Source organism: Macrotis lagotis, chromosome 4 (genome assembly GCF_037893015.1).
Source record: "Macrotis lagotis isolate mMagLag1 chromosome 4, bilby.v1.9.chrom.fasta, whole genome shotgun sequence".
Classification (NCBI taxonomy): domain Eukaryota; kingdom Metazoa; phylum Chordata; class Mammalia; order Peramelemorphia; family Peramelidae; genus Macrotis; species Macrotis lagotis.
Window position 1 is genome coordinate 132,609,161 of NC_133661.1, and position 26,048 is coordinate 132,635,208.

General features: G+C 37.5%; 1 protein-coding gene across 2 annotated transcripts in view; it reads right to left on the reverse strand.

The window, feature by feature from the left end:
• RGMA (repulsive guidance molecule BMP co-receptor a) overlaps positions 1-25,692 on the reverse strand; it is a 46,758-nt gene extending 21,066 nt beyond the window's left edge. Inside the window, exons 1-2 of one of the 2 annotated variants that reach the window (XM_074234160.1) lie at positions 25,501-25,692; positions 6,930-7,057 (exon numbers count right to left, since the gene is read on the reverse strand). In XM_074234160.1, the coding sequence (XP_074090261.1) occupies positions 6,930-7,057; positions 25,501-25,514 (142 nt within the window). In that variant the 5' untranslated portion in view covers positions 25,515-25,692. Of the gene's footprint in view, positions 1-6,929; positions 7,058-7,328; positions 8,374-25,500 lie in introns of those variants that run through there. The other variant, XM_074234161.1, reaches the window with a different exon arrangement.
• Between the last annotated feature and the right edge of the window lie 356 nt (positions 25,693-26,048).

Genomic DNA, 26,048 nt, shown 5'->3' on the forward strand with positions numbered 1-26,048 from the left:
GAAAGTTGGTACTAAAAAGGAAAAATTAATGGAATTGCCAAACTTTATTATCACTTTCATGGAGGAAGCAGTGATAAACAGTTTTTTGTATCTTTTCTTGGTCAGAGATTATTTTTTAAAATTTATTTTGTATTTCATCTTTCCCTGGCTACATGTAAAAATAATTTTTAACATTTATCTTTAAAACTTTTGAGTTCCAAATTGTCTCCCTCTCTTCAGATGCCCACACTGAGAAAGCAATTTGATATATATATATATATATATATATATATATGTTTCTCTGGAGATGTGTAGCATTTTTTATCCTAAGTTCTTAAGAGCTGTCTTGGGTCACAGGACAGCTGAGAAAAACTAAGTCATTCACAGCTGAATCACCCTATAATACTGCTGTTACTTTGTACATGGTACATTTCACTTTATATCAGCTAATGTAAGTCTTACCAGGTTTTTCTGAGAGCATCCTGCTCTTCATTTCTTATAGCAGAATAGCATTTAATCATAATCACATATGACAATTGTTCAGCCATTCCCTAACTGATTGGAATTTCTTGCCACTAGAGACCATATTTTTTTTTTTTATAATTGTTAGGTGAGATAATGGGACTAAGTGACTTGAACATGTTCACACAGCTAGTAGGTTATCAAGTGTCTGAAGCTAGATTTGAACTCAGGTCCTCCTGACTCCAGGACCACTGCTCTATGCATTGTACCACCTACCTGCCCCACCCCACCCCGAGACCATAGTTTGCATGACTTTTACACATAGGTTCTTTTTTGTTTTTCATCTCTTTTAGAGTACAGTTGGTCAGAGATTACTGACAGTGGTTGGCCCTAAAAATCCTTTGATGTTCTTACTTTTCAGACTTTGTGTACACCACACAAAAACTTTCAAGAAACTTTTGCATCAAATATATTGGCAGTGAGTCCCTATAACCTAACATCTAGGTGTTTGATATCAGGTCTAAAAAGAAAAGAGTGAGTCAAGTTTTTCTGTAAGTATTGACTACTATAGCAGACACTGCCCAAGTTGATTTATCACAAACCAATCTTTATCGACTCTACCATTCCCACCTCCAGGCTGAGAATCAACACTGCTAATTATTTCAGACATCCCAGTGATTTCATTTGAGGTTTTCAGAGTTCTCACCAACTGACCTAAGAGGGGTCAGAAGGGGGGGGGGTGAGAGGTGAATCTTATTCCAAGAGTTGGGGGGATGGGAATAGATAGAAATAAAGGAGGGTTAAATTTTTACTGTGTGGCTCCCTAATGAGAGCATGCAGAATAGGCTGAATGCCATTTAACATGACAAGGCAAGACCAAACAACCTCATCCATCAAACCACCCAATACTCTGGAGACCAACCACCTCTCATCCTGGATTCCCAGACATTGTTGTGCTCTAGCTATCACAAAGGACAGATCATTGGAAGAAACCATATCCTAAGTGGAATAAAAGAGAGCACAACTTTCCAAATCTTCCAAATAGATCATGGGTGGGTAGGGGGAGGCAAAGGAATTCAACTAAGAGCAGGGCCTAGGACTGTTTAAAAAAATTTCATCTCAACACTGAGAACCCAAAGCTGGAGCTAGAGTTTGTTGGAGGGTGGATATGAACTCTCTTGCTATAGGACAGTTGTGAATAAGGTAGATGATTGAGTTGTCCCTTTGTTCTGTTATGAGAACATTTGAGAAGAGAAAGGTGACTTTTCAGGTTTGCAGATTGTTCAAAAAGCTCAAGGTAGGTAATATTACTAATTCTTTCACAAGGAACTACTTTAAGGAGTGACCCTATCATCTTGTGTCTGAGACACTCCCTTATGCATCTACCTTCAACCCTAAATATGTATGCAGGAACCTGGCAGTCATTTGCTTAGTTGTGTCATCTTAAACATCATTTGAACTGGCTTCCTTTCACCTATATTTTCTTCTCATCCTCAAATGTATATGATAGAAAACTGGCAAAATCCTCCACAGCTGCAGCAATACTCAGAATTCATTGGGTACAATGTCAATCAAACATCGAACATTTAGTAAGCCTACTACGAGGCAGGTGTTCCGGGTAACATTCCTCAAGCTAAAGTTCAATAATGCTTTTGTTTCTCTCAGGGGAATAAAACAGAGAGATATTATTTTAATAAACATTTTGTTAATTTTAATACCGGACTAAATGGTACACACAATGACTACATAGACAAAACCCAAAAGACAAAAATCTAACAGAGAAAAATTTGCACAATGCATTCTTGCCAGTTTGGGTACTGACTTATCTCTGAATGAAATCTTCCTTTTTTTGTGCTATAAAATTTCTCTGGGGAGAAACTAGGAAGCTAAATCCCAGGAATATGTTCTAAATCCCTCCCTTCCCATTCTGTTCATTTTCTTAACCCCTCACCTACTACAATTTCTTACCTGTTCTCAGTTTTAGGTGTCTTATAACTCAAAGAAATCAGTAAGTCTACATGATATTAATATGAATTGATTAATTTAGTCTATCTTTTAGCTGAAATTTGTCTTCATGCCTACTTCTTTAAAGGGTAAAACATACTTTCTATTTTCAACATTTTAGACTATGAGTTCAAAACTATGTTAAACAATTAGAGAATGATTTAAGTAATAAAGCAATTATAAATATAAAATTTCAAGATGGCTAGAGGCAGGAGTTGAAACTTTAGCAAGGCTTGGAGAAATATAGAGAAGTGTGCATTTTGGGAAGAGGGAACAATTCTGACAAAAGCAGAAACAAGAGAATTCAGAACCTTCAGAGTTTTATAAGATGGATAAGGATAATCAGTTCCCTTTTGGACCTGTTGAGTTTGTACTGTCTGTTAGAATACTTGCCACATATGAGGTATTCAAAATCATTCACTAATGATTACTCTCTTGCTTCAATATCTATCATACTTGCCCAGATACTTAGGTTTTTATGTTTGTGTCTAAGCATATCACATTGCAACTCAATCTCACAACCCTTATAGTCAGAGAGATTACAGTTGTCATTGCATAGGAAAAAAGGTTGTTCTTCTGTGTTTTGAAAATATGGTTTTACAATTGGACATAATTTAATACTACCTCTTTGCTCTATAAATTCCTTCTGGAGCATTTGCTAAGTAGGTTTATTGGAGTACAGTCATCTTCAGACAGCAGTACTATGGGACAATCTCAGGGTTGGAATCCAGAGGCCATGGAATCCAGTTCCTGACTCATGTGATTCCCTTCTCCCAACATCCTTGTGTTAAGTAAATGGTTACTCGACCTCTACTTGAAGAGATTCAGTGACTTGGAATGACTTACCTCTCAAGGCAGCTCATTCCATATCTAGACAATTCTAATTGTTAAGGATGTCATTCACCATGATGAAACTAGGACTGCCTCCTTTGAGTTTTGACAGACACTCTTTATTCTAATTCTGCCTACTGGGAGTAATCAGAACAAGTCTAGTGGTGATGGCATGCTTCAGCTTCTGCATGAAGGAATACCATTTTTTAAAGCGGAAGCTGCGAGGACTAAGATGAAGGCTATTATTCAGTGTGAAGAATTAAACATGGATCTGAGAATATGATTGTCCCAATATGTTGTAAAATTCCTGTTCTAAACTTGTATTATGTAAAGCAAGGTCCTGTTAGTTTGTAACACTTTGGAAGAGTGACCAGATCTGTGATTTAATTGGTAAAAAGAACTCTCCTATACAGGTCTCCTTCAGCCAGTACTGGTCACACAATCTATGCAATTTGTTGTTCAACAGAGTGATCTGGAGCCTGAAAACCTTAAGCAATGTGTCTAGGATCAGGAAGCCAGTCTGAAACAGAGTTGGATCGTCCTGGCTTTAAAGCTATCTCCCTTGCAACTATAACAGTCTGCCTCTCAAATTTAAAATAGGAGAACTTATTATTAAGTCCAATTAGCTCTTAATGAAAGGAAACACCAGTGCTAGATAAGACTTAACTGTCCTAGTATGGGTGGAAGGCAAAACATCTTTATCTGTTCAACTGTGTCCAATTTAATCTGCACACATCTTTGCATCCATACAGATTTATTAAACCATTCAAACTTTTTCTTTTAGCCCTTGGCTAAATTGTGTTGGCCCTTGTATGAATTTCTATTTAAGAGTGCCAATATAAGGAAGATACAGCTATGTGGAGGGCTGGGGGGCAGGGGGAGAATAAGCTTGTACTTTTTTCACAGGGCCTTCATGAAACCCAATCTTTCAAACCCCAACTCTTCTCCCCTCAGGCTTCAAACTCCTGACCTGTAGCCTTCCTGACACAATTCCAAACCCTGCCCTCTCCTAAGCCAACTGGGTAGAACAATGCCAAGAATAAGAAACTTTGTCTTTTTCTTGTGCTGGAATTCAGCCACCCAACTCCTCTCATTAAATAAACCAGCCTTTTGACCAAGCTTTCCTTATAATGAAACTCAGAACCTCCAAATTATTTAGTTCTTACATCTCCACAGCTCAGTCATCAGTAAAGTGGACACCTTTGGCTTTATGCAGTTGTTAAAGGCTTCAAATAAGGGAAAAATAAATAAAAAATGACTAGAAACTATCTGTAATATTTTAATTATTAATCTTGGAACATTAAAAATGATATTATTTCAGAACAATGATAAAACCAATTTAAATATTAGAAATTTCTCAATTATCTGCTAGCAACATAAAGAAAAATCTCACTCTTCCTTACTGCATTAGTATTGCCACCCTTCCCTAGTTTCTTGACCAAGAACTTAATAAGCGCTGTCACTTTAAGAGTTCGGAAGGTGTTGTTTTAACAGCCTCTAAGCCCCCCTTCTCAATTTCAGCTTAGAGCTGAGATCACATCCCCCACCAAAGCTAAGAGACAAAAGCCATTTATCAGCCTATCTGATAAACTTCCAATGGGCTGGATCTTTATCAAGACTAAACTGCCTAGAATGATACATGTGAACTACGAACTTCTACTTCTGAGAAAGCAGCACTTAAAAAAAAAAGAGTTGAACGTTTTTTCTCATCCCTGGCAGGGAACTGAATCACTTTCTTTGCATCGACCCTGGGCTGGGGGGGGGGGGGGGGGGGACTGTGCCCTCTGAAAAAGAGGACCATCCAGCTCTTTAGGAGAACAAGGCATAGATTTCATTCAAAAAGGAATTGGCAGGACCGGGAAAGAAGGTACTGTGGGCATTGACTTTCAAAATTGGGTCCATATTGGGGCATCTAGCTCATCTTTATAGCCAAGTTTTCTTAAATGAGTCTGGCTTTAGGAAATAGTGTTGAAACTCCATCTCAGGCTTGTGCCACATCTAAGTACATATGTTGTATGCACTAAAGGAGAAGGAAGAGAATGGGGTGGGGTGGGGTGGGGTGTACTGATTACACTCCCATCTCCCCAACCCCCACTTGAGATGAAGCACATGGAGTGTGCAATACTGTGACCAGTTAGCTACAAAGAGTCTGGATTTCCCAGTTTTGCCAGTTCCTTGAAACATATTTGGCTGATGAGGAGAAAAACAAAACAAAAAACCAAGAGCCTAATATCAAGTTCTTTCTTGTACAGTATTTAACTCCGATCATGAAACAGAGAGGCAGTAGAAAGAAGGCAGTTATGCTGTTTGAAAATGCATCTGACCTCAAAAGCTCTTAAGAAAACTTTTTTTTTTGGTTGGGGGGGGTTAGGTAACGAAACGAGAACTAAAACATCACAATTAATCTGAACAGCCTCTATATTTGGATGCCAATACTTTCTGTTTGTATTTTTAGCAAGAGAGAAATGGGCATTAACAAAGTTTAGCTGGAGTGCCCAAGCTCTGAACAACATGTGGCAAAAATGAAATAAAGTTTTATGAAACATTAAAAAGAAAACAGACTATGGGATTTAAGTTTCGTGCTTTTTTTTTCCTCAAAGGAAAAAAAAAGCGGTAAAGAAACCGGAGAGTTTTGGAAGGAACAAATCCCCCTCTGTGGAGTTGGTCTCCCTTCCCCCAACAAAAACAAGAGCTCAGGGCTCGGAGGAATTTGAAGGCAGGGATCTGCCAAAAACATTGTGAAAAACTATGGGGGATTCATTGGAAACAGATGGGCTTTTTCAGCTTTAATTCTGAAATTCTCTCCCTTTCTGACACAATAAAAACAAACAGGGGCAACTTTAAATGTTATCAAACAAAAAGATTAGCCTGTTTTTAGCTGAGTCTGTAAACTCCTTGAATGGGCAAGTGTATGTGAGGGCACTGAGGTATGGGGTGGGAAGGATGATATTGGGACAGGGAAGAAGACAGGGAGGAAGGAATCAAATCTAAGGGCTCTACAGAAGACTTCTGCTGTTTACTTCTGAGCGGGCTCCCACACCTAGAGCAGGGGCATCCCAGAGTTTTCTAGTTGAGTAGAAGGGTAAGCGCCCCACAGAGGTAAGGCGCACATAAAATCGCCTTCATACTATTTAGACCATAGACTTACGGCAAAGATGAATCGGGAAAACAAAGAGTTAATCAGTATCTGCCTCTTTATTTTCCGGAGTGATTACAAAGCTCCCCTCACCTCACTCACTCTCCGGACCTTCCAAACTACAGTCTCACTTTCAAAATTATGACAGAAAATAGTAGCTTGTCTATTTTCTTATTTCTGTCACTATTAAACCCCAGTTTCTTATAACATCCCCAAAGGTTCTTACTCTTCTCCATGGACCAGCACTGGTCTCAGCAGGACTATGCCTCTCCCTAGCCATAAGAGGACCATCTATTTCCTTCTCTGAATGACTGATGTGTATGTAGTGTGAAGAAAGATATGCAGGAGAAAAATAGATACAAAGCCTAAGGGAAGAAGAAAAGCAAACTACTGAGAGTAGGAAACCTTAAGGTCCACCAACTAACGAGCATGTGGCAAAGTGCTGCAGGAGCCCCCGGGGGGCAGGAGGCCCCGGGACCGACTCAGTCTAACATCCAGTAAAAGAGTTCTTCCTTACCTGAAGGGAAGATGCAGAGAAAGACAGCGAGGGTCTGCAAGAATCCCAGGGCTGTAGGTGCTGCCCCTCTCCCCATACCCATCCATCCAGCTCGGTCTTTTACCACTATCCTCTCCCTGGAAGAAGAGCTTTTGTAAAAAGAGAAAAGAAGAAAAAAAAAAGGAAAAGGAAAAATAAATCACTCAGCAGAAAAAGCCAAGACTTGCTCCTCCACCAGGAGCAGCAAGCGGAGGAGACTCCAGTCCACCTCAGCCAATACTGAAAGATTGGAGATTTTCTCCCTTTTCCCTCCTCCCCCTCCCCCTTTCTCCACCCCCCTCCTTCTTTCCCTTACCTCCCTCCTTCCCCTTCACTTCATCCCTCCCCTTTCACTCCCCCTTCCCAAACAGCCCAAACCACCATCAATCATTTCGATTCCCTTCCAATGTCTACAGGGCTCTTCCTTTCCCCAAGCCTCCACCCATTAGGGGCTGGTGCCCCGCCTCCCAGCACTCCGGTTACACAGCGCAGAAAGCAGCAGGCCCCAGGGTGGGAGGTTGGAAGGGGGCGGAGGAAGGAATTCATCCCATGTTCTACAGGAATAAGAAAAGAGGAGTGAGAGGAGAGGTCTGGCTTACAGTAGGGGTGAATCCCCAGCTTCTACAGCCAGCCCTCTCTCCATTCTCTCCTCTTTTTCTGTACTCCCCTAAAGAAAACTCACATCCATCAAATATGCTGGAAAGGACCCTATCTGTACCATAACATGTGAAACAAACCTCAAAGACATCCCCAAGAGCAGTGACTTGTCATCAAATCTGCAAAATAAACAAACTGCAGTCTTTCCTCTGCCCCACCCACTACCTAAAAATTGTTCTATGTGACCTGGTAACATCTAACCTCGTGGTTAATAACCTAGTTTTTCTTACTGCTGGTGGGCAAAATCAAATCTAGTTCACCAACTGGCTTGTGAAACTTTGCAGACCTGACAACTGCAAGGTTTGTTGCGTGGAAAACAACTGTCCAGATAAAGCATCTTTAAAACCACAGAAACACAAGACACCATCCAATAATGTGGGACTATTAACTGTACTTGACCTAGCCCAAAGACCAATTATTAAAAGTGGTTCCTCAAAATTTATAACACAAAACAATCAAAAAACTGAATGGAGTCTTTTTATGATAATGGAAAATATGGGTATGGGTGATAACCTTTAACTATTGGAGCAATTCATCTGATCTCTCTGAACCTCATTTTTCTCATTTGTAAAATGGAGCTAATATTTATTCTACCTTTCTCACAAGTCTGTGAAATAATGTATATAAAATCAGACAGCTTTTAAATTATCTATCAGTAGAACCTTTATTCTTTGAGAGAATCTTAATTTCCAAGGTCCATAAGGTTTGTCCCAGGATCATTAGGTTTTTTAGTCATTTACATGACCACAAAATGTAGTCAAAGTATATTATATGTATATATTTATATATACATGAACCTTATACATAAAATACATTGACATATACCTTACACAAAGTATATGTACACATGTAATTTAGACATATTATACGTCTATGTGATTTTTAAAAAATGTTCTTCAGAGTGAAGCATGAGGAAAGAGAAAAGAACAAATGATTTTTGGACAAAGTGATTCCTCTGCTATTTTTTCCAGCCCCATTCACCACACAATCATCTCTACCTCAAAAGTCTGTTTGTCCATTGAAAAATTATTCTTCAGTATATTGAGTCACAAAACTGATAGAATACAGAAATGCCATTGCTAGAACTCTATCCTAAAAATATGATAAAAGTAGATTGTTTAAAATTATTCACAGATGCTCTATTTCTTTTTTTATTTCTTTTTTTAAAAGGTTTTTGCAAGGCAAATGGGGTTAAGTGGCTTGCCCAAGGCCACACAGCTAGGTTATTATTAAGTGTCTGAGGTCAGATTTGAACTCCAGGGCCAGTGCTCTATCCACTGTACCACCTAGTCCGCCCCCCAGATGCTCTATTTCTAATAATAAAAATCTAAAAGTCATATGTATGAACAAAACTGGAGAATGGCAGAATTATATTATATTTCTAAAATGATAAAAAATGAAGCATAAAAGGAAATATAAGGAGATCTACCAGAATTGAATATATATTCACTCTGGTAGAATGTAAGCATTTTGAGACAGGGAATTTTTTTTTAACCTATTCAGCATCCAGCCTAAGAACCCCCCCCCCCCCTTACACATAGTAGGTAATTAATAAATGTTTGTTATATAGAATTGGTTATGGCTATTTTTTTTCAGGTTTTTGCAAGGCAGATGGGGTTAAGTGGCTTGCCCAAGGCCACACAGCTAGGTAATTATTAAGTGTCTGAGACTGGATTTGAACCCAGGTACTCCTGACTCCAAGGCCGGTGCTTTATCCACTATGCCACCTAGCCACCCCTATATTTTTAAAAAGAAGGAAAAACAAAGAAAACAAAGACAGATTAGCAGTACTTTAGGTAGATCTAGATAAAAGAATCAGAAAAATATATTTTTTTACTTTTTTATGGATTGTTAATTCATTTGATTCTACCCTGTTGAAATAGAAGAATTTTATGGAATATTTTTACCCTCTAGTTTATATTTCTATTTTATTTTACCTGAAGGGTATTAAATTTTTAAAACTTAAACTTTAAAACTTAAAATTTGATTTTTAAAATTTGTGTGTTTTGAGCAAGTTTAAATATTTCTCTCATGCTTCTATCAAACCCATTGGCTTCTTCTGATGGAGGCCACACAGGATGAAATGCTATTTTAATTTTTGGCTGCTGTTAATATACAGGACTACAAGGGAAGAAATGTGTAGTAGAAGTGAGAGAAGGCAGTTCTGTTTATGAAGTTAGTTTCCAGCTGGTTTGATTCAGAGGCAGAGAATCTGAGCTTTTGAACCTGCACTCTGTAAAACAGGTAAAAAAAATTAACATTCAGTTCACCTTTTATGTTTAGAAAATTGAAGATGTGTTTTGCTAGGTTTGAAATATCTCTAGTCAAACTGTTCATATTTCCAACCAGACTTTAAGGACAGGCTCTGACTGTGGCTTCCATTGTGTTCCCATTAAACCTTTCATGATAGAAACTGACAGGCTCTAATGGCTACTCCCAAGCTGTAAAGCAAAAAACAAAGCAAAACAAATTTTAGGCATGAGTTTGACAAAGATTGGAATTTTTCCAAGTGAAAAGAACCCACCAAAAGACAGATCTGAAATTCCCATTTCTAAATTTTGCCACAGTTGCTTAAGAATCAAAATCCCAGGTTTTATAGAGCTAAAGGGTAGTTAATGATATTCATGAATATTCAAGAAAACAATGGCAAACTTAGGCAAGCAAAGGCCAATAGTATTGCCAATGGCATTCAACTGACATCCCCCTTTCCCAAAGATCAATCAATTAACACCATTTGCTTGGTGTGATATTCCTTTAACACACTAATTCTAACCTCTCTGTTAACGGGAGGGAATTGATGTATTAGCATTAATGGAAGACATCTCAGATAAATTGTTGGCCCATTCCCAGCTCCACTTTCTGAGACCATCACCTTGTAGCACAGTTTGGGATCTAGTGGAAGGAGAATTGGGTTTAGAAGACTGAAAAAAAGAACTCTGATATTATTTGGCCTTAGGTGACATTTAATTTATAATCTTTTTTTTATTTATCCAAAAATATACTCATCATATAAGGAATTAATCAGAAGAACAGAGTACAGTGGAGAAAGGGAAGCCAGCAGATGGTGAAGGTTCTAGGGTCTTACCGGCCCTGGCTTGGGGGACACTGAGATTATTGTGGGAGTCTTTATTCTTATAGTATCTTCCCATCTAAAGTATTTTTCTCTCCAAACTTCAAAGGGGGAAATTGTATTAACAAAACTATTTCTAAATAACCAGAATTATCTGAGTTCAAGTTGAAATTCACTCTGACTTCCATAGGAACTAAACTTCAGAGATTTGGGCCTCAACAATTCTTAGGCTCATCCATTCTTTCTCAGTCACATTTGGAACTTTGGGTTCTCCAAATTCCAGTGTCTGTTCCAGGAAAAATAAGACTTTAAATGAGAAAATGTATATGAAGCACTTCACAAATGACAAAGTTATGTAAAGTTAGCTATGAAGAATATTTCTCCTAAGTTTTAAATCATTCAAACCCAGAAAAAAAAGGAGAAAAGATGATCTGGAAGGGGACCACCACTTTACAAAAAAGGCAGCAACAAACTCAGAAAAATTAAGGGACTTGTCCAGGTTGTAGGTTAGGATTGACATGGAAGTCTTCCTGACTGGGTCTTAGTGTTCTACAATTCTGGGAAACCCAGTCTTAGATTATTGATGACTCTAATCTGGCTTCTACCACTCATCCTAACATTTTAAAAATGTTCTATATGGAGATAAGATTTGGCTGCCTCTGTGATCTACTTCACTAGGGCTTCTGTTTCCTTTTCCAGTATTACCTAGATTGTAAACTTCATGACAGCAGGAACAATGAATTATCTTTGTATCTCATGCAGCTAGTGTAATGCTTCACAAACTGTGCTCCCTTTTCTTCCCCCACTTTGAGTTAGGTCCAGATCTGTGTTTTTGTTGGTTTAAGGCAAGGGTGAACAAATTATAGCTGAGGCCCAAATCCAGACCACCTGAACAGCCTCGAGCTAAGAATGTTGGTTTTTTTTTAAAAAACATTTTAAAATAAAAATGTAAAAAAAAAATCCAAAATAGTCTTAGCTCTGGGGTCTGTGCAAAAGTAGGCAATGAGCTACAGTTTGTCCAACAGGCAGTTTTTTGCTGATCCCTAGTTTAAGGAGTTCCTTCTGGTGAGAAAACTCCCTTTGTCAATTCAAACAAGCCAACTCAGCAATTTATAGTCTTAGAAAGTAGACTGGAACAATGAAAAGTTAAATAATTTGACGGAACACACAGCTGGTACAGAATATGATCTTGGAATCCAGGTTTTCTTAATTCTGAAACAGGTTTTTCTTAACCATTTTCTTTCATACTGTGGCTTAAATACCTGTTCAGCCTGCACTTTATCTAGCGCCCTGTCATCCTGGTTTTTCTGTGGGCCTGAACTGATAGGGGCCAAATAAATCCCTTGTTTCTTAGTGCACCACCTGAATGATACCATGAGGTAGGATATTCTCATTCTTCCCAGTTGCCACCATCCTTGTACTAGAGCTTTTGCCCACTTGTCAGCTTTCAATCAGTGCAATCTGAGTAAGAGACTCCTAGAACTCCACCTGAAGGCTAGTTTAGTATACCTAGAACATTGTTCTAGACTTCTTTGCATTAATCGAAGTATCAAAAATTCAATTCCAAAGAAGTGCACTCTAGGCAATTGAATACTAATCTGAAGACTATCTTCTACACAGGTTATAATCACCAGTTTGTTTAGCAAATTTATCTTTTCACTAGTATTCCAAAAGTGGAACTTTTGTCATTGCGAAAATTTGTATTATTCCCTTGGGATCATAAAAAAACAAATAACTCTTGTTAACAATATTTTGATAAAATTAGTTTCCTATGTATTTTATGCATTTAAAATCCTATGTATTTTATGCATTTAAAATTATATTCTCAATAGGCTCACCAGATTGATACACAAAAAAAGAGTAAGAACCTTTGGTCTTATTTATTTTAAAAAAACAACTAAACCAATCCTAATAGAAATCTGTTTGATTAAAAAAAACTATGCTGACTTTTCCTTCAAAATTATGATTTTTTAAAATTGTTGAAGGATTAGAATAAATTCATTATGAATAACATGGCTAGAAAATTGGTCTGTAGTTCTCAGGGTCTCTTTGGAGGTTTTTTTTTTTTAATGAACTGAAGCCACAATAGTAATTTGCCAGACTTTTGGCACAGATCCCATTTGTAAGAAGTTACATGTTTTCCCATCAGTTCCACAATTTCTCCCTTCATTCTTTCAGAACATAAAGTAGTCTTAGAAATTTACTTTTCAATAGTTGTTTGTCAATGAAATGTAGTGCATTCATTGCTCTTCCTACTCCTCCATCATTTTCTCATTTTGTGACATATTCTTCCTGGGCTTCTAGCTCTGACCATGTCACCCGAGTGTACAATAAGCTTCAATTATTCCTCCTTGACTCTATTTGGCTGTTAAAGACCTTCACAGACCAGCTCTAACCTACCTTTCTAGACCAATTAAAACATTATTTACCTTGCCACACTCTACCTCCTGCCAAATTGGCTTGTGTCCCATTTCCCATCTTCCACCTCTGTGCCTTTGCATGAACAATTCCTCATACCTGAACTTCTCTTTTTCCCTTTAACTCTCTGGAGCCCAGATCCCATCAAGACTAAAGTTCAAATAGTATCTCTTTGAAAAGGCCTTTTTCTTATTCACCCAGAGATTAGTCCATCATATCAAGTGGTAATGTATTTCCTATATAGTTTATATTTGCTTATTTGGAAATCTTTTATATTTGTATCCTTAATATCTAGCACAGTGTCAGATACAAAACAAGGACTTAATAAATGCTTCTTTGATGGTTGTTTTTAAAAGCTTAGGTAGCTTTTTTCCTTAAAATGCTTAATTTTAATAGTTTGCTACTTTATTCAATTCAGTATATCTATCCATATGCTATATATTGTCTCTAGATTATGATTAATATGTTTATATAGATAAAATGGTAGAATGTAATCTACATGGTATAGACTTGTAATTTCCAAATAACATTTAAAAGCTCTTTCAGTATATATTTATATATATATATATATGTGTATATATATATATATATATGCTATGGGAATAGAAGATATTTTTAAATGATGCTTTTGATTTTCTAGACTCCATTTGAAAGCTATATACATTCAAGCTTGACAAATTAGTGTATTTCTATTAATAGTAGTACTAAATAGACCAGTTTGTCTGGACTGAGATTTTGTGCAAGGTGGTAAAGAGGGATAAGGCTGTCATATACTAACCGTTTATATAATTTTCCATTTTCCTGAATGATTTTTGATTTGCACTCTTCCCCTCTATTCCATTCCCTACAGCTATCTATTTTTTTTGGCAAGCCAAATGGGGTTAAGTGACTTGCCCAAGGTCAATTGCCCTAGGTAATTATTAAGTGTCTGAGGCCACATTTGAACTCAGGTTATCCACTACAGCACCTAGCTGCCCCACCCCGACAGCTATCTTCAGGGATTTCAATATTTATTTGAATAATCATGACTTGGGCATTTACACTGAGGATATATTTTAAAACCCCTCCCTGTTACTCAATTTTCCACTCTACTTCATCACTCTTTGAGGACAGCCACGCCTTACGCTTTGGCATCATTCAAAACCTCCAAGACATTAGATTTTGAATTTACATTATCTGACCACAAAGTCATTCCAACTTCCCCCATTTTTAAATCTGCTCTTCTACCTAATCTTGATTACCCAGTCTTATTCCTATTCTTTGCCATTTCAACACTGCTTTCACCTCCACCACTTATTAAGAAATGTGCATTACCATTGGGATGATTTTTGAAGCCACTGTAGTAGAAAATCTTGCTAAACCAGAGGATTTAGAAAAAGTAGCGATGTTTATTTCCCACCTAAGAAAATGTACCTACACACTATATTGAGGTAAAAAGAAAAGTCAGCAACATTGGAGCAGGTAGGTCTTGGAAGACCTTAGTACTATACTTTGAACTACTATTGGGCATATCATACAGTAGTCTCTTTGATCCTCAGTTTGCCTTTCTGGCAAAAAAAAGATAGCATTTCCTCTTCTCCAGAGTTATTTTGGGTAAACAAATAATATATTCTGACCATTTACTGTCCTATCACCATTCACAATGCTCAGTTACCCCAACCTCCCACCTTCCCCCCCCCAATTCCTTTTCCTGAATTTTCAAAGATCATAGAAGGAAATAATGAAACCATAATGACCAAGTACAAGCAATTTATACTTTCTGGTCTCATTTGGTTCGCCCTTTGCTATTGAAAGGAGATCTTTTGATTCTTTTTCTATGAGCTCACTATTACATATCACTGTTGTAAATTCTCTATATCATCTTCATTTTCTTCAGTTCCCTAAATCTACTCCAAATGTGGATAACCATGTTTTTTGTTTTACTGCCAAGATAAAGATAATGGTAAAAGTTCCCTTAATTGTTCTTCTTTATAACTCAAAAATGCCTTATTTTTATCAGTTAAGTTTTCTAACATACAACTACCCTTAGATGATGAAGAGGCCACCTTTGCAAAATGTAATTCTTTCTGGGTCCTTAAATCCATTCTTTCCTGTAGCCTCCAGAACCCTGCATCATCAACTTTTTCTCTCTTTTTAATCTTCATCATTCCTTCTTTTGTACTGTTCACAAATATGTTTGTCTTCCCATCTTAAACTACTGTTCACCCTGATGTTCTCAAACTATTGTTCTTCCCACCCACCCCACCCCCAACTCTTTTCACTCTTTGAACTCTGCAGTTTTTAGTACTGTTGATTATTCTTCCCTTTCCCTTCTAGATACTCATTCACATCATGACCTGGATGACATTTCTCTCTCAAAGAAGAACAATTTCAAAGCTGCAAGGGACCCTAGTGATCATCTCCAGACCCACTCAAAGAATGGTCATCAAGATCTAGCTTTTAAGATTTGAAGCCAAGCAAACAAAAACTCACTTTGACTTTGAGGATACTCTAATGGGTAAAAAGTATTTTCCTGATATGCCTAAATTTGCCTCTTTGTAACTTCTATTCATTGTTCTTAGATCTTACTTATAAAGCCAAACGGAATATTAATCACACTTCCATGAAATAGCCCTTTAAATATTTGATTCTCCCTTTATGTCTCTGATCACTCACCTTCTCTTTTCTTTATTGACTTCTACTCTTCCCTCCATCCCCTAAATACAGATGTCTTCTCTACTTTCTCTAAATTTTCTAGTTTAGCAAGATTTCCCACTACAATGGCTTCAAAAATCATCCCAATGGTGATGTATATTTCTTAATAAATGCTTGATGAATTGAATTAAGAAGATTAATTTGGCAGTAGTTTGGATATTATGTACACAGGACAGTCCTACAGTGAGAAGAGAGTAGTGATAAGGATAATATAAGAATGAGTAATCTACAATATACTTTATAAAAAACTCAGCAGTACCTAAACCAGACAGTAACTTTTAAGTTAACCTTTAAATATCTTACAGTATTAGACAGATGATGTTATATACACTGGAAGTATGGTCCTCCCACATATCTTTCATGATAAACCAAATGAGGGTCCAACATTGTTAATCTTACATATTCTTCTCTGTCACAGATATCTCTATTATGGTAACAGTATCTTCCTAAAAATAATAAAATAATAAATTGGAAAGCTCTCAAGAGATGTGAATACTGCTTCCAGTATGGACCAATTAGATTCTTCTTTGGGTAGGGACTAATTTCTTAACCTTCTTTTGTATCCTGCATAATTACAATTCTGGGACAGAGCACATTGTAAGAATCTAATAAGTATGTGGTGATTGATTGGCTGAGCGAATTAAGGTAACAGTTTCAAAGATGTGATTTTTGGTATGGTATAACATAGTGAACACTGAGTTATGATTCAGAGATTGGGGTCTGGTCCTAATTCTGTTACTAAAAATGTGAAATTTCTGGATCTAAGATTTATCATCTGAAAAATAGTGGAGTTAGTCGGATTAGAAGTTTTCTTTTAGTTCCACAATTCAATGGTCTCCCTGAAATATCCTTTGCCCAGTGACTAATTGGTTTGTAACACTCATTTTCCTCATCAACTTACTCAATTATTAAGGTACGAAAGAATAAAACTATCTTTAGGAGTACATATGGTTTCATGGACTAAGTTTCTGGATTTCCTCAGGGGAAAAATGTCACAAATACAAACCATCATTTTAAGATTGAGAATTCAAGTTTGAGATGATAAATAAAAATTTCTTCTCTAATAACTGAAATGATTATACCATTTTACTGATGTGGATAAATCCAGATGGGGAAACTTTCATTATCAAGACCTGCTAGCAACTTTTTTTACAATTTTATAGTTTTAAAAGAGTTATCTAGAGAAGTAAATAACTTGTTTTAGGTCACAAAATCATATGTATCAGAAGAAGACTTGAATCCTGGTCTTCTTGGTTCCAAAATCAACTCTCTAGCTACTATTTCACATTGTCTTAGACTGTAATTTTGCCACAGCTTATAAAATCACTCCATAAAACTCTTAAGCACTGAATAGTATAATCATTAATGTTACCACATCCAGCACCTAGGACATAGAGAGAACATGAATTTTTATTTAAACCATTGAGGATAATGGATATACAGTATTTACCTATCACCATTAGGAAATGTTCTTGTGATTATAACCATCTCTGAACTGTTTATCTACTCATGGCAATTGTTTTAAATGACAGTGAGTTTATGTGTGTCTAAACCAGAAGAGTGCTGGAATATTTGGATTAGTGAACAATATTGGTGCCAAGCTTGAATACCACAGACATTTAGCAAGAAGAATGGACAGTCATGTTATTCATCACATTCAAAATTGTTTAGAATGGCTAATACAGAGCTAAAATACAGAAGATTCCCCAGCTGCCTGGGATATGGGGGTGAGTGATGAGTTGGGGGAGTAAGGGAAAATAGTTGAGAGAAGAAGGGAAAGAAGAGGAAGGTTAAAAAAGTCATTCTAGAGGAAAGAGCAAATATCTGCTACTCTCTACAGGCAAAATGCTATTCAACTAATATAGAACTGTGTTAACAGGGTAGCTATACATCTGATACTCAGGCTATATATATATATATATATATATATATATATATATGTATATATGTATACTCTACAGATTTTTTGACATTTGGCAAATTTCAAAGTTCCTTATCAGACAAGACAAACTTTCTTTACATCTTAGATGAGAACTTTTATTCAAATTATGTCCATTATTATACAATGAATTATAATGCTATTCTCATTATAATGTTGATGCTATTTATAGATCTGAAGCTGCAGAAGATATAATGAGAAATCTAAAGTCTGGCATGTGGTTTGTGGATAGAGAGCTGGGCCTGGAATTAAAAAAAAACTTGAATTAAAATCTAGTCTCTGACACTACCTGTGTGACTCTGGGAAAGTCACTTCCCCATTGTCTGCCTCATTGTCCTCAAGGGTAAAATAGTGTTCATAGTAGCACCTATCTCATGGGGTTGTTGTGAGGGTCAAATGATACAATATTTGTAAAGAATTGAGAACAGTGCCTAGAAATCATAGGCACTTAATATGTAGTTATCTTCCTTCCTTTTTTCTTTTGCCCCAAAACTTTGTTTCCCTCCTACTCCCAAACACCCTTCCTACAAAAGTGGAAACATTTTGGATGAGGCAAATTTTTAGAATAATAACTATGCTCAGATCCTAAAGATTCTCCCAGTTATGCAACATAGCATAAATTATTGAACATTCTAGTCGAAGAAGAATCATACCTCCAAGTGACCCCAAGGATAAAGGAAATACACGCAGGGGCTATGAGTTGGCTCCAACATTACCAAAAATAATTTAAATGAGAAGAGTTGTGGAAAGCATCATCAAGGCCATGAAAGGCATGAAAAGGAGGTAAGGTTGTTTTGTATCAAGAATGAGGAATAAATGATGAATAGTCTAATTATTGCATTGGTGTATGAAATATTAAAAGAACCAAAGGGAGGCATCTAGTGTCCTGGTATCTGTTCTATGATGAATTTCCAGAAATATTTGAATAGAATAAGAGGAAATGGATAGAATTTTATCTAGAATAATGTGAACCAATATTCATGTCCATTGAAGTACTGATAAAAAAAAGTTCTTGTTATTCTTGAACCTTCACTTAATGATTTTTAAAAATCATGCAAGAAGGTTGCGGCTAGGTGGAGGAGTGGATAAAGCATGGGCCCTGGAGTCAGGAGTACCTGGGTTCAAATCCGGTCTCAGACACTTAATAATTACGTAGCTGTGTGGCCTTGGGCAAGCCACTTAACCCCATTTGCCTTGCAAAAAAACTAAAAAAAAATCATGCAAGAAGAATATTTGAATGTAAAACCACCTATAGTTATCTGTTGTAATGTGAACTTTCTGAGGGCAGGGACTGTGTTTGATTTTCTTTGCAACTTTAGCACTTAATCCTGTGTCTGGAACATCTTAAAACACTTGTTGACTGACTGAAACAGGCCCTAGTATACTGCAGAGTATTCTTGAAGAGCTCTGGAACCATTTACAAATTTGGCCTTACTTTGAGCCTTACACAATAAGCTCAAGTAGATAAAGGATGACATGCATGTGTTAGAACAACCTATAGAGCTTGTCATGGCAGGAATTGGGTGGGTTGCAATCTGAATCACTTTAGGGAACTTCTAAATTGATTAGATCACAAATCTATAGGAGTAGCTACAATATCAGATTATTGTAATTCTAGTACACTGAGGACAAACAACAAAATACATATCTCTGCTACAAAGGCCAATTCTATTTCTGCTATCAAGTTTTCACAAGAGAAACAAGAGTTTTGTGCACTTCTGTCGAATTCCCAATTTCCAGATTATTAGACATCTTTCTATTAGTTACCTTGGTATGATAATACTGGAAATTGAGACTATATTAAAAGAAGCATTCATTTATTTCATTAGAAATCATGTTCTTTTTTTTGTTCACAATCCCCAGAACAAAAATTTGAGAAAAATCTAAACGTTTCAGAGGTGAGAGGAAAGCAATAGATATCAGTTCTTTCCTGGCCCTATAACCTTGAATTAATGGGATCATAGGATTTAGAGTTAAAAGCATCCTTAGTCATTACCTACTCCAACCCCCTAATTTTACAGATAATGAAATAGAGGGTCAGAGGATAAAGAGACTTGTCCAAGGTCATCTGACTAAGAGTACCTGTATTTGATCTAACATCCTCTAACTCCAAATGTTATTCCTGCCATTAGCAAGAGCAAAAAAGGCAGCTAAAAGAAAGTATGATTTCTTATTGGAAAAAAATCTATCAGAATTTGGAATAATTGTCATATTAATAGATTTCCAAAAGGTGAATTAAATATTTTCTTAAATATTTTGATCATTTATACAAATGAGTCATTGATTTCTATCAAGTCTATAAGATCATGGATTGAGTAGTAGCCTTTTTAACTTAACAATGCACTGAGAGGTTTTCTATAATTCCCTGTGACTAGGTGCTTCCCCCCCCCATTTTTTTTCTCCATCAGTAACATGAGACCAGTTTTTAACAAAGAAGCATTCCCACACTTTAAAGTTATTCTGAAGGGGAGAGAAGATTTTTTCAAGTACTGTTAAATGAAGTATGCATTTCCAAATGTTAGTTGGATGGACAAACACATGCTTGAATGTAAGATGGTTCTTGCAAGAACCATTTATTCCTCTAGATTCTTGTCGATAACTGAAAATGCATGCTTGCAGGAAGTCTTAAAATTACTGGGACCATCATACCATTTGCCCTGTAGACATTCTTTGTGCAAACCTCTTTTGGACCTGGAATATGAACAGGTAATGGAGTTTGTACAAAGAAGAATCAATGAAGCATTGTAGTTAAAGATGGAAAGCCAAATGTGTGTAGGGAAAGGAATCATAAACTTTATGATAACAGCAGGACCAGTTTTTTTAAAATCAGAAATACTGAAAAAGACATGAACACTGTAGAACAGAATATATTGTCCTACAGAAGATAGTGTTGACAATTCAAAGAAATAAGAGTACAAAGGATAATTATCATGAATCATATATTACTGTAATAGGATATATATCCTAGGGAACAACCCTGTTTTTTAATGATATCATCAGGTTGGACTGCCTTGGGAACTGGTAGGTGCTCCTTTATATATGAGTTCTTCAGAAAGCATTCCTATCCAAATATTGGTTTAATTGTTAGGGGTATGCAGGAGCCAGGTCTACCTAGTTGGCAGAATTCATTGTTGAAATTTTTATTGTAAGCATTTATACCTCAGAAAACAATGAATACCAAATCAGGGCTTGAATTATTGTTTTGTTGATTGTTAGACTTAAGAAAGTGGCACTAGTGTAAATTAAACTTAAAAGTATATTTGTGTGTACGTGTGTGTGTATATATATATATATATATATATATATATATATATATATTTTAATTATTGTTTTTCTTCTTCTTCAAGAGCTAGGCTGTTAAACATTTCTCAGCACATGCCTGAAAGGTTCTTATAAACATTCCCTGAGCTCAGTTGAAGTGTAATAGATGGTTCAGGGAAGGAAGCCATCACTGGAGTAGACATTTGGTGACTGTAGATGATTAATACCACTACCACTACCACCATCAACAACTGGCATTTATAGAGCCCTTTAAAGTGTACAAAGTGCTTTGCATCTATTATTGCATCTGGGATCTTACCATACCCCAAAGCTAAATCATCTCTAAAGTTCCATGATTTTAAGTGATTTGCCCAAGGTCACTGCTGGGTGATAGCTGAGTTGGAGTTAAAACCCAGTTTTTAACTCAAACTTCCATAATAGGATTATAGTTTTTTTCTGTAATTCTATAATTAAGATTTTTATTTTAAAAAATACAACTATAATTACATAACTTGTTAACCAATTTTTGCCACTGCATTTAACTAGATGACAAACAAATGGAGACATCTGGGATTTAATATTGGTGAGCCATTTTAAAATGCCAGACACTGGAGAAAACTTGTAGGCATTTAGTTCAAGAATGCAATCAGGTTTGTGTCAAGTATTTCCCTCCTACAATAGAGTATCAGGGTCTTTCCATTCTATTATTCCTTAGGCTTCTCTCCTGATGAAAATTTCTTTATTTCCTCCAGCTTGTAATAGGAATTTGTGTCTGGACTGACACAATCTTGAACTAGATATTGTATGGATTAGATTGTAAACTATCACTATCATTTCACATAGTGTCTGGCAGAGTAGGCACTTAATAAATGATTAATTATTGATTACATGGGCATATAAATTTATCTCAATGTGAGAAAATCTTGAATTTTCAGATAGATGTTTCATCAGAAGAAGCAGAAACAAGTGATGGTGATAGCTCAGAAAACAAGGATGACTGGATTAAAGTTCCATATGACAAGTCAATCATTTTTGTTTCATTTTTCTCCTTTCTACTTCAGCTCTTTTTTCTAAAAAAGGCTCATGTCTGTGTTTGCTTGTCACTATAGAAAACGCTAAGTCCAAATACCATAATAACTTCCTTAGCTTTTTCATATTGTTTACAGCTTCTGTTCTCAAAGATTTGCCTATGTCTTATAAGACTACACTAGATTCAATCAGACAAATATTGATTAAGCAGTGACTTTGTGCTAAGGCTCTAGGGATTATTTTTAATCTAATGGGAAGATGATTATTTTAACTTTACTAGACAGCAACTTGCAGCTTCATTTGTCACTAAATTACTCAAAAGTAAAGAAATATATTTATATATTATGAAAATATAAAATAGCATAAATTTAATTAAACTATGCTTTTAAATTTAATAAGTCAATAAAAATCTAATAGTCAACTTAGGCAATATCAATACATTTTTAAGTTCCTAAATGAGCAAAACAGCTGTAGACTTGTAAGGAATGCTTCAAAAATTATATATATATGTATACATATATATGTATATACATAGACTCCATTTTTACTAACATTTCTTTTGATTTATGGCTTCATAAAAATCTAGAATCCTCATAAGGGTTATTTCTGTCTTCTTGAACCTATTTTAACAGGTTTGATTACATCAGTTTAATGAAAATTTTCCCTTCAGAGGAAAAGTCTGGGATAAATGACTATCTAGCCCTTTAAAAGTTATATTAGTCTGTAGGGGAGGAATAGATTTCCCATTCCATCTTATCTGTTTATGTAGTTTTGGGGTAACAGGGGTCTTGGACCTGGTGGAAAATGTCCTACTCACTGTTTTTTTTTTTTTTTGGCACTTTGTTGCTAAAGGGTGGAAAGCTGAAACTGATCCCCTCACACTGTCAAAAGAAGAAAGAGGAAGGTGGATCTGATCTGAAGAGCTTAATGGACAAAGGCAGGTAGAAGAGTTTAGAAGCCCTCTTCAGTTACAATTCCATTTAGGAAAGATAGGATCCCACTTTTTTATTTATTCTTCCCATATAGGATATTTATTATAAGTCAAGTTCTAGTATAATTGACTTCAAAGATAGTCAATCCCTCAGAGTTTCACTGAAGTAAGAAAAATAATTCTTTTGTAGTTTTAATCATTTGAATATTTCTGAATTATTATTCAATATATTGAATATTTTCATTTAAGTTTGGTCTATGTTGTATTAAAATATGTATTGACAGTAGGACTCATTTCTAATATTCCTTATAATGAATACCTGAAATGATCCATTTGATCTGTCATTCTTAACTGCTTTTCACAGTATAAGGAAGTGAAGGACCTAATTGGAGATGGGTTTGTGAAAGTGTGTTAGGTTCTATCCATGACTGACTCTGACATGCCTTTCCAAATAAGGGATAGTCTAACTCATTGCTACTATCATCTTGTTTGAAAGAAGGCATTAAAATATAATTACAGAGGAATGTTCTATCGAGTTCAAATGCTGTACTACCAAACCGGAAACTTTGTTCTCTTTTTCATCCTGCAAAATAGTTCTCAGTAACATTTGAGTTCAATTCCTTATATAGCTTATTTCCCTCTGAGAAATTCCTTAAGGGCTTATTCCTCTCCTCTAACTACATGTGGCAGTAAAACTTGGATTATAATATTAAGCATGCAATCAACAACAGAGAAAATTGAGCAATAGAAGAAAACTACACTTGTCATATTGCAAAGGATTTTACTTTGCTATTTCAAAAAACATTGTTTTCTTCATAAATTGGCAGGAATGCCTTTGTTTTCCCTTATCCATTACTCAAATCCTCCTATAAGTTTCTTGAGTTATAAGGGAAGAATTCCAAATATAACCTGTTTCAAACTGAAAAATGGTTCAACTGTGCACTGAAAGTGGAAAGTGGAAAGCATTAGCTTCAGATTAGAAAAGCCCCCGGCAGATCAGCATGAAGATAGTTGCTTTTTATGAATAATTAATTTTTCCCTCTCTTCAGAATCCTAAAGTCAAATGAGAAGACCCCAAGGACTATTTTAAACCACAGTCTTTGCCCCTAAGTCCTGAACTGTTAAAAGTACAATATTGCTTAATAATCTTTTGTAGTTCTTGGCCAGAAGATGTCAGAATATCTGAAATTTATTCAAATTAATTGGACTTTTTGTAAAATTATCAAAATTGAAACTCGCTATTTCTGGACCAGCCTATTAGTTAACATTCCAACATGGTTTATATTCTCAGTTTGTACCTACTTTGCAAAAGGACGGGGAGGTAAGTACCAGACATATTATTAAAAGGAATTTGTGGCTCATAATTTCCGCTAGATGGAGCTGTTTTCCCCTAATCTTTTTTTCGAAATATTCAATTTATAAAATAAATGCAATCCAGTGCCACCTTAAACCACACGATATAATAGCAGCTCACAAGCTCCCATTAAAAGCTCAATTTGGGGAAAATTGATTCTACCTCTTAGCAAATGCAATGCAATTATTCCAACATGCTACAATCAAGGAGCATAGCAAAGCATCCCCCAACTTTTGCCCAGTATCCTAAGTACACCTGTTCCTCCCAACCCCCACCCCTCCGCTAACAGGGCTAGCTTGGGAATTCGCAAATGAGGTGCTTGGGATGCCACCGGCCCGCTGCAGATAGTCAGCTGCAGATGCCTTGACAGGCACGCTCCTATAAAGCCAGGGGAACTGTTACAGTTTGGGACAACCAAGATCGTAGTGGATACCTTCGGGGGAGACCCAAGCTCCCCTCGGTCCCGCCAGGACGGGATAGAACCCTCAGACGCCAACACTGACAGGATGCTGGAAGGGCTTCACCTAACACCGACCACCCCCGCCCCTCTCGCATTCAGGACTTCCCCAGTGAACTTAAGGCAGGCAGGACGGAAACTTTGGGCCAGCGCCCAGCCGGCCAACTGGGTTTTCCCGCGGTAGAGCCGGGTTCGTGGAGGATCCACGGCTGCGAAGGTGAGGTGGGCTGCAGCCGCCGCCACGCAAAAGCCGGTCGTGCACGAGACGAGAAAAGCCTTACACATCACCCAGCAGTCCACCGACATTAGCAGACAGACTCTATCCAAGGTCTAGTCCACCGTCGTGACCGACTGCTAAAGGGGAATTACTTTCCCGAGGGTGGGGAGAACTCTGCCCCACCACTTGAATGGAAAAAAACAAAACTAAGAAAAGCTAATCAGAGCAATGACACACAAATCAAGGGGGGAAAAGCCAAAGCCCAAACTGAGTGATAAGGGGTGCCTGGGCTGGGGACGGGGCGCGGGGAGGGGAGGATCCTGTACAGGCCAGTGATGAGAATCCTAGTTGGGAATCCACTACGGTCCCGGCTGTCTGCAAACTCGGAGGACCGGGAGGACGAGTCCTCTCTCCAAGGTGACCTGGGATCGGGACAAAGTGAGGAAGAACGAGTTCCCTCCCTCCCCTTCACCCCGCAAGTCGTCCTGCCTCAGCCTCCCCACCGTCTCCGACTCTGCGCTCTTACCTTAAGGGCTGCATGGGCCCCTCCGGCCCACGGGGGGGTGATGGTGAGGAGGGGGTGCAGGGGGACCGATCCTTTGACCCGAAGGGATTGAGGGAGGGTCGGCCACCTCGGGGCGTAGTCCTCTTCCCTTCGCTCCCTACTCACTTCTCTGCGGCCGGGCTGGGAGCTCGCCCCCTCCCTCCCTCCCCGACCCCCAGCCCAACCGCCCCCCGGTTCAGCTGCAGTTCGGGGAGTCCTGCATCCTTCCCCGCAGCATGTCTACGAGAGACTGGCGGAGGCAGGGGCAGGGCCGGGGTGTGAAAGGAAAGGGATTTCTCCCCCAGAGCTGATCAGCCCAGTCGGCAAGAGATAACTAGATAGACTGGCAGGCAGGGCGAGCCCCCTCCCTTCGCGAACCCTCCACGTGCTGGTGTGAGAAGGTTCGTTAACATGCAAAAAGGGGAAGGGGTGGGGTGGGGGCGGGAGAGGCAGAAGCGGCCCCGCTTTGGTCTACGCGGACAGGGAGGAATTAGAAAGGGGGGTGCCAGTGCGGTAACCCCCCCCCTCCT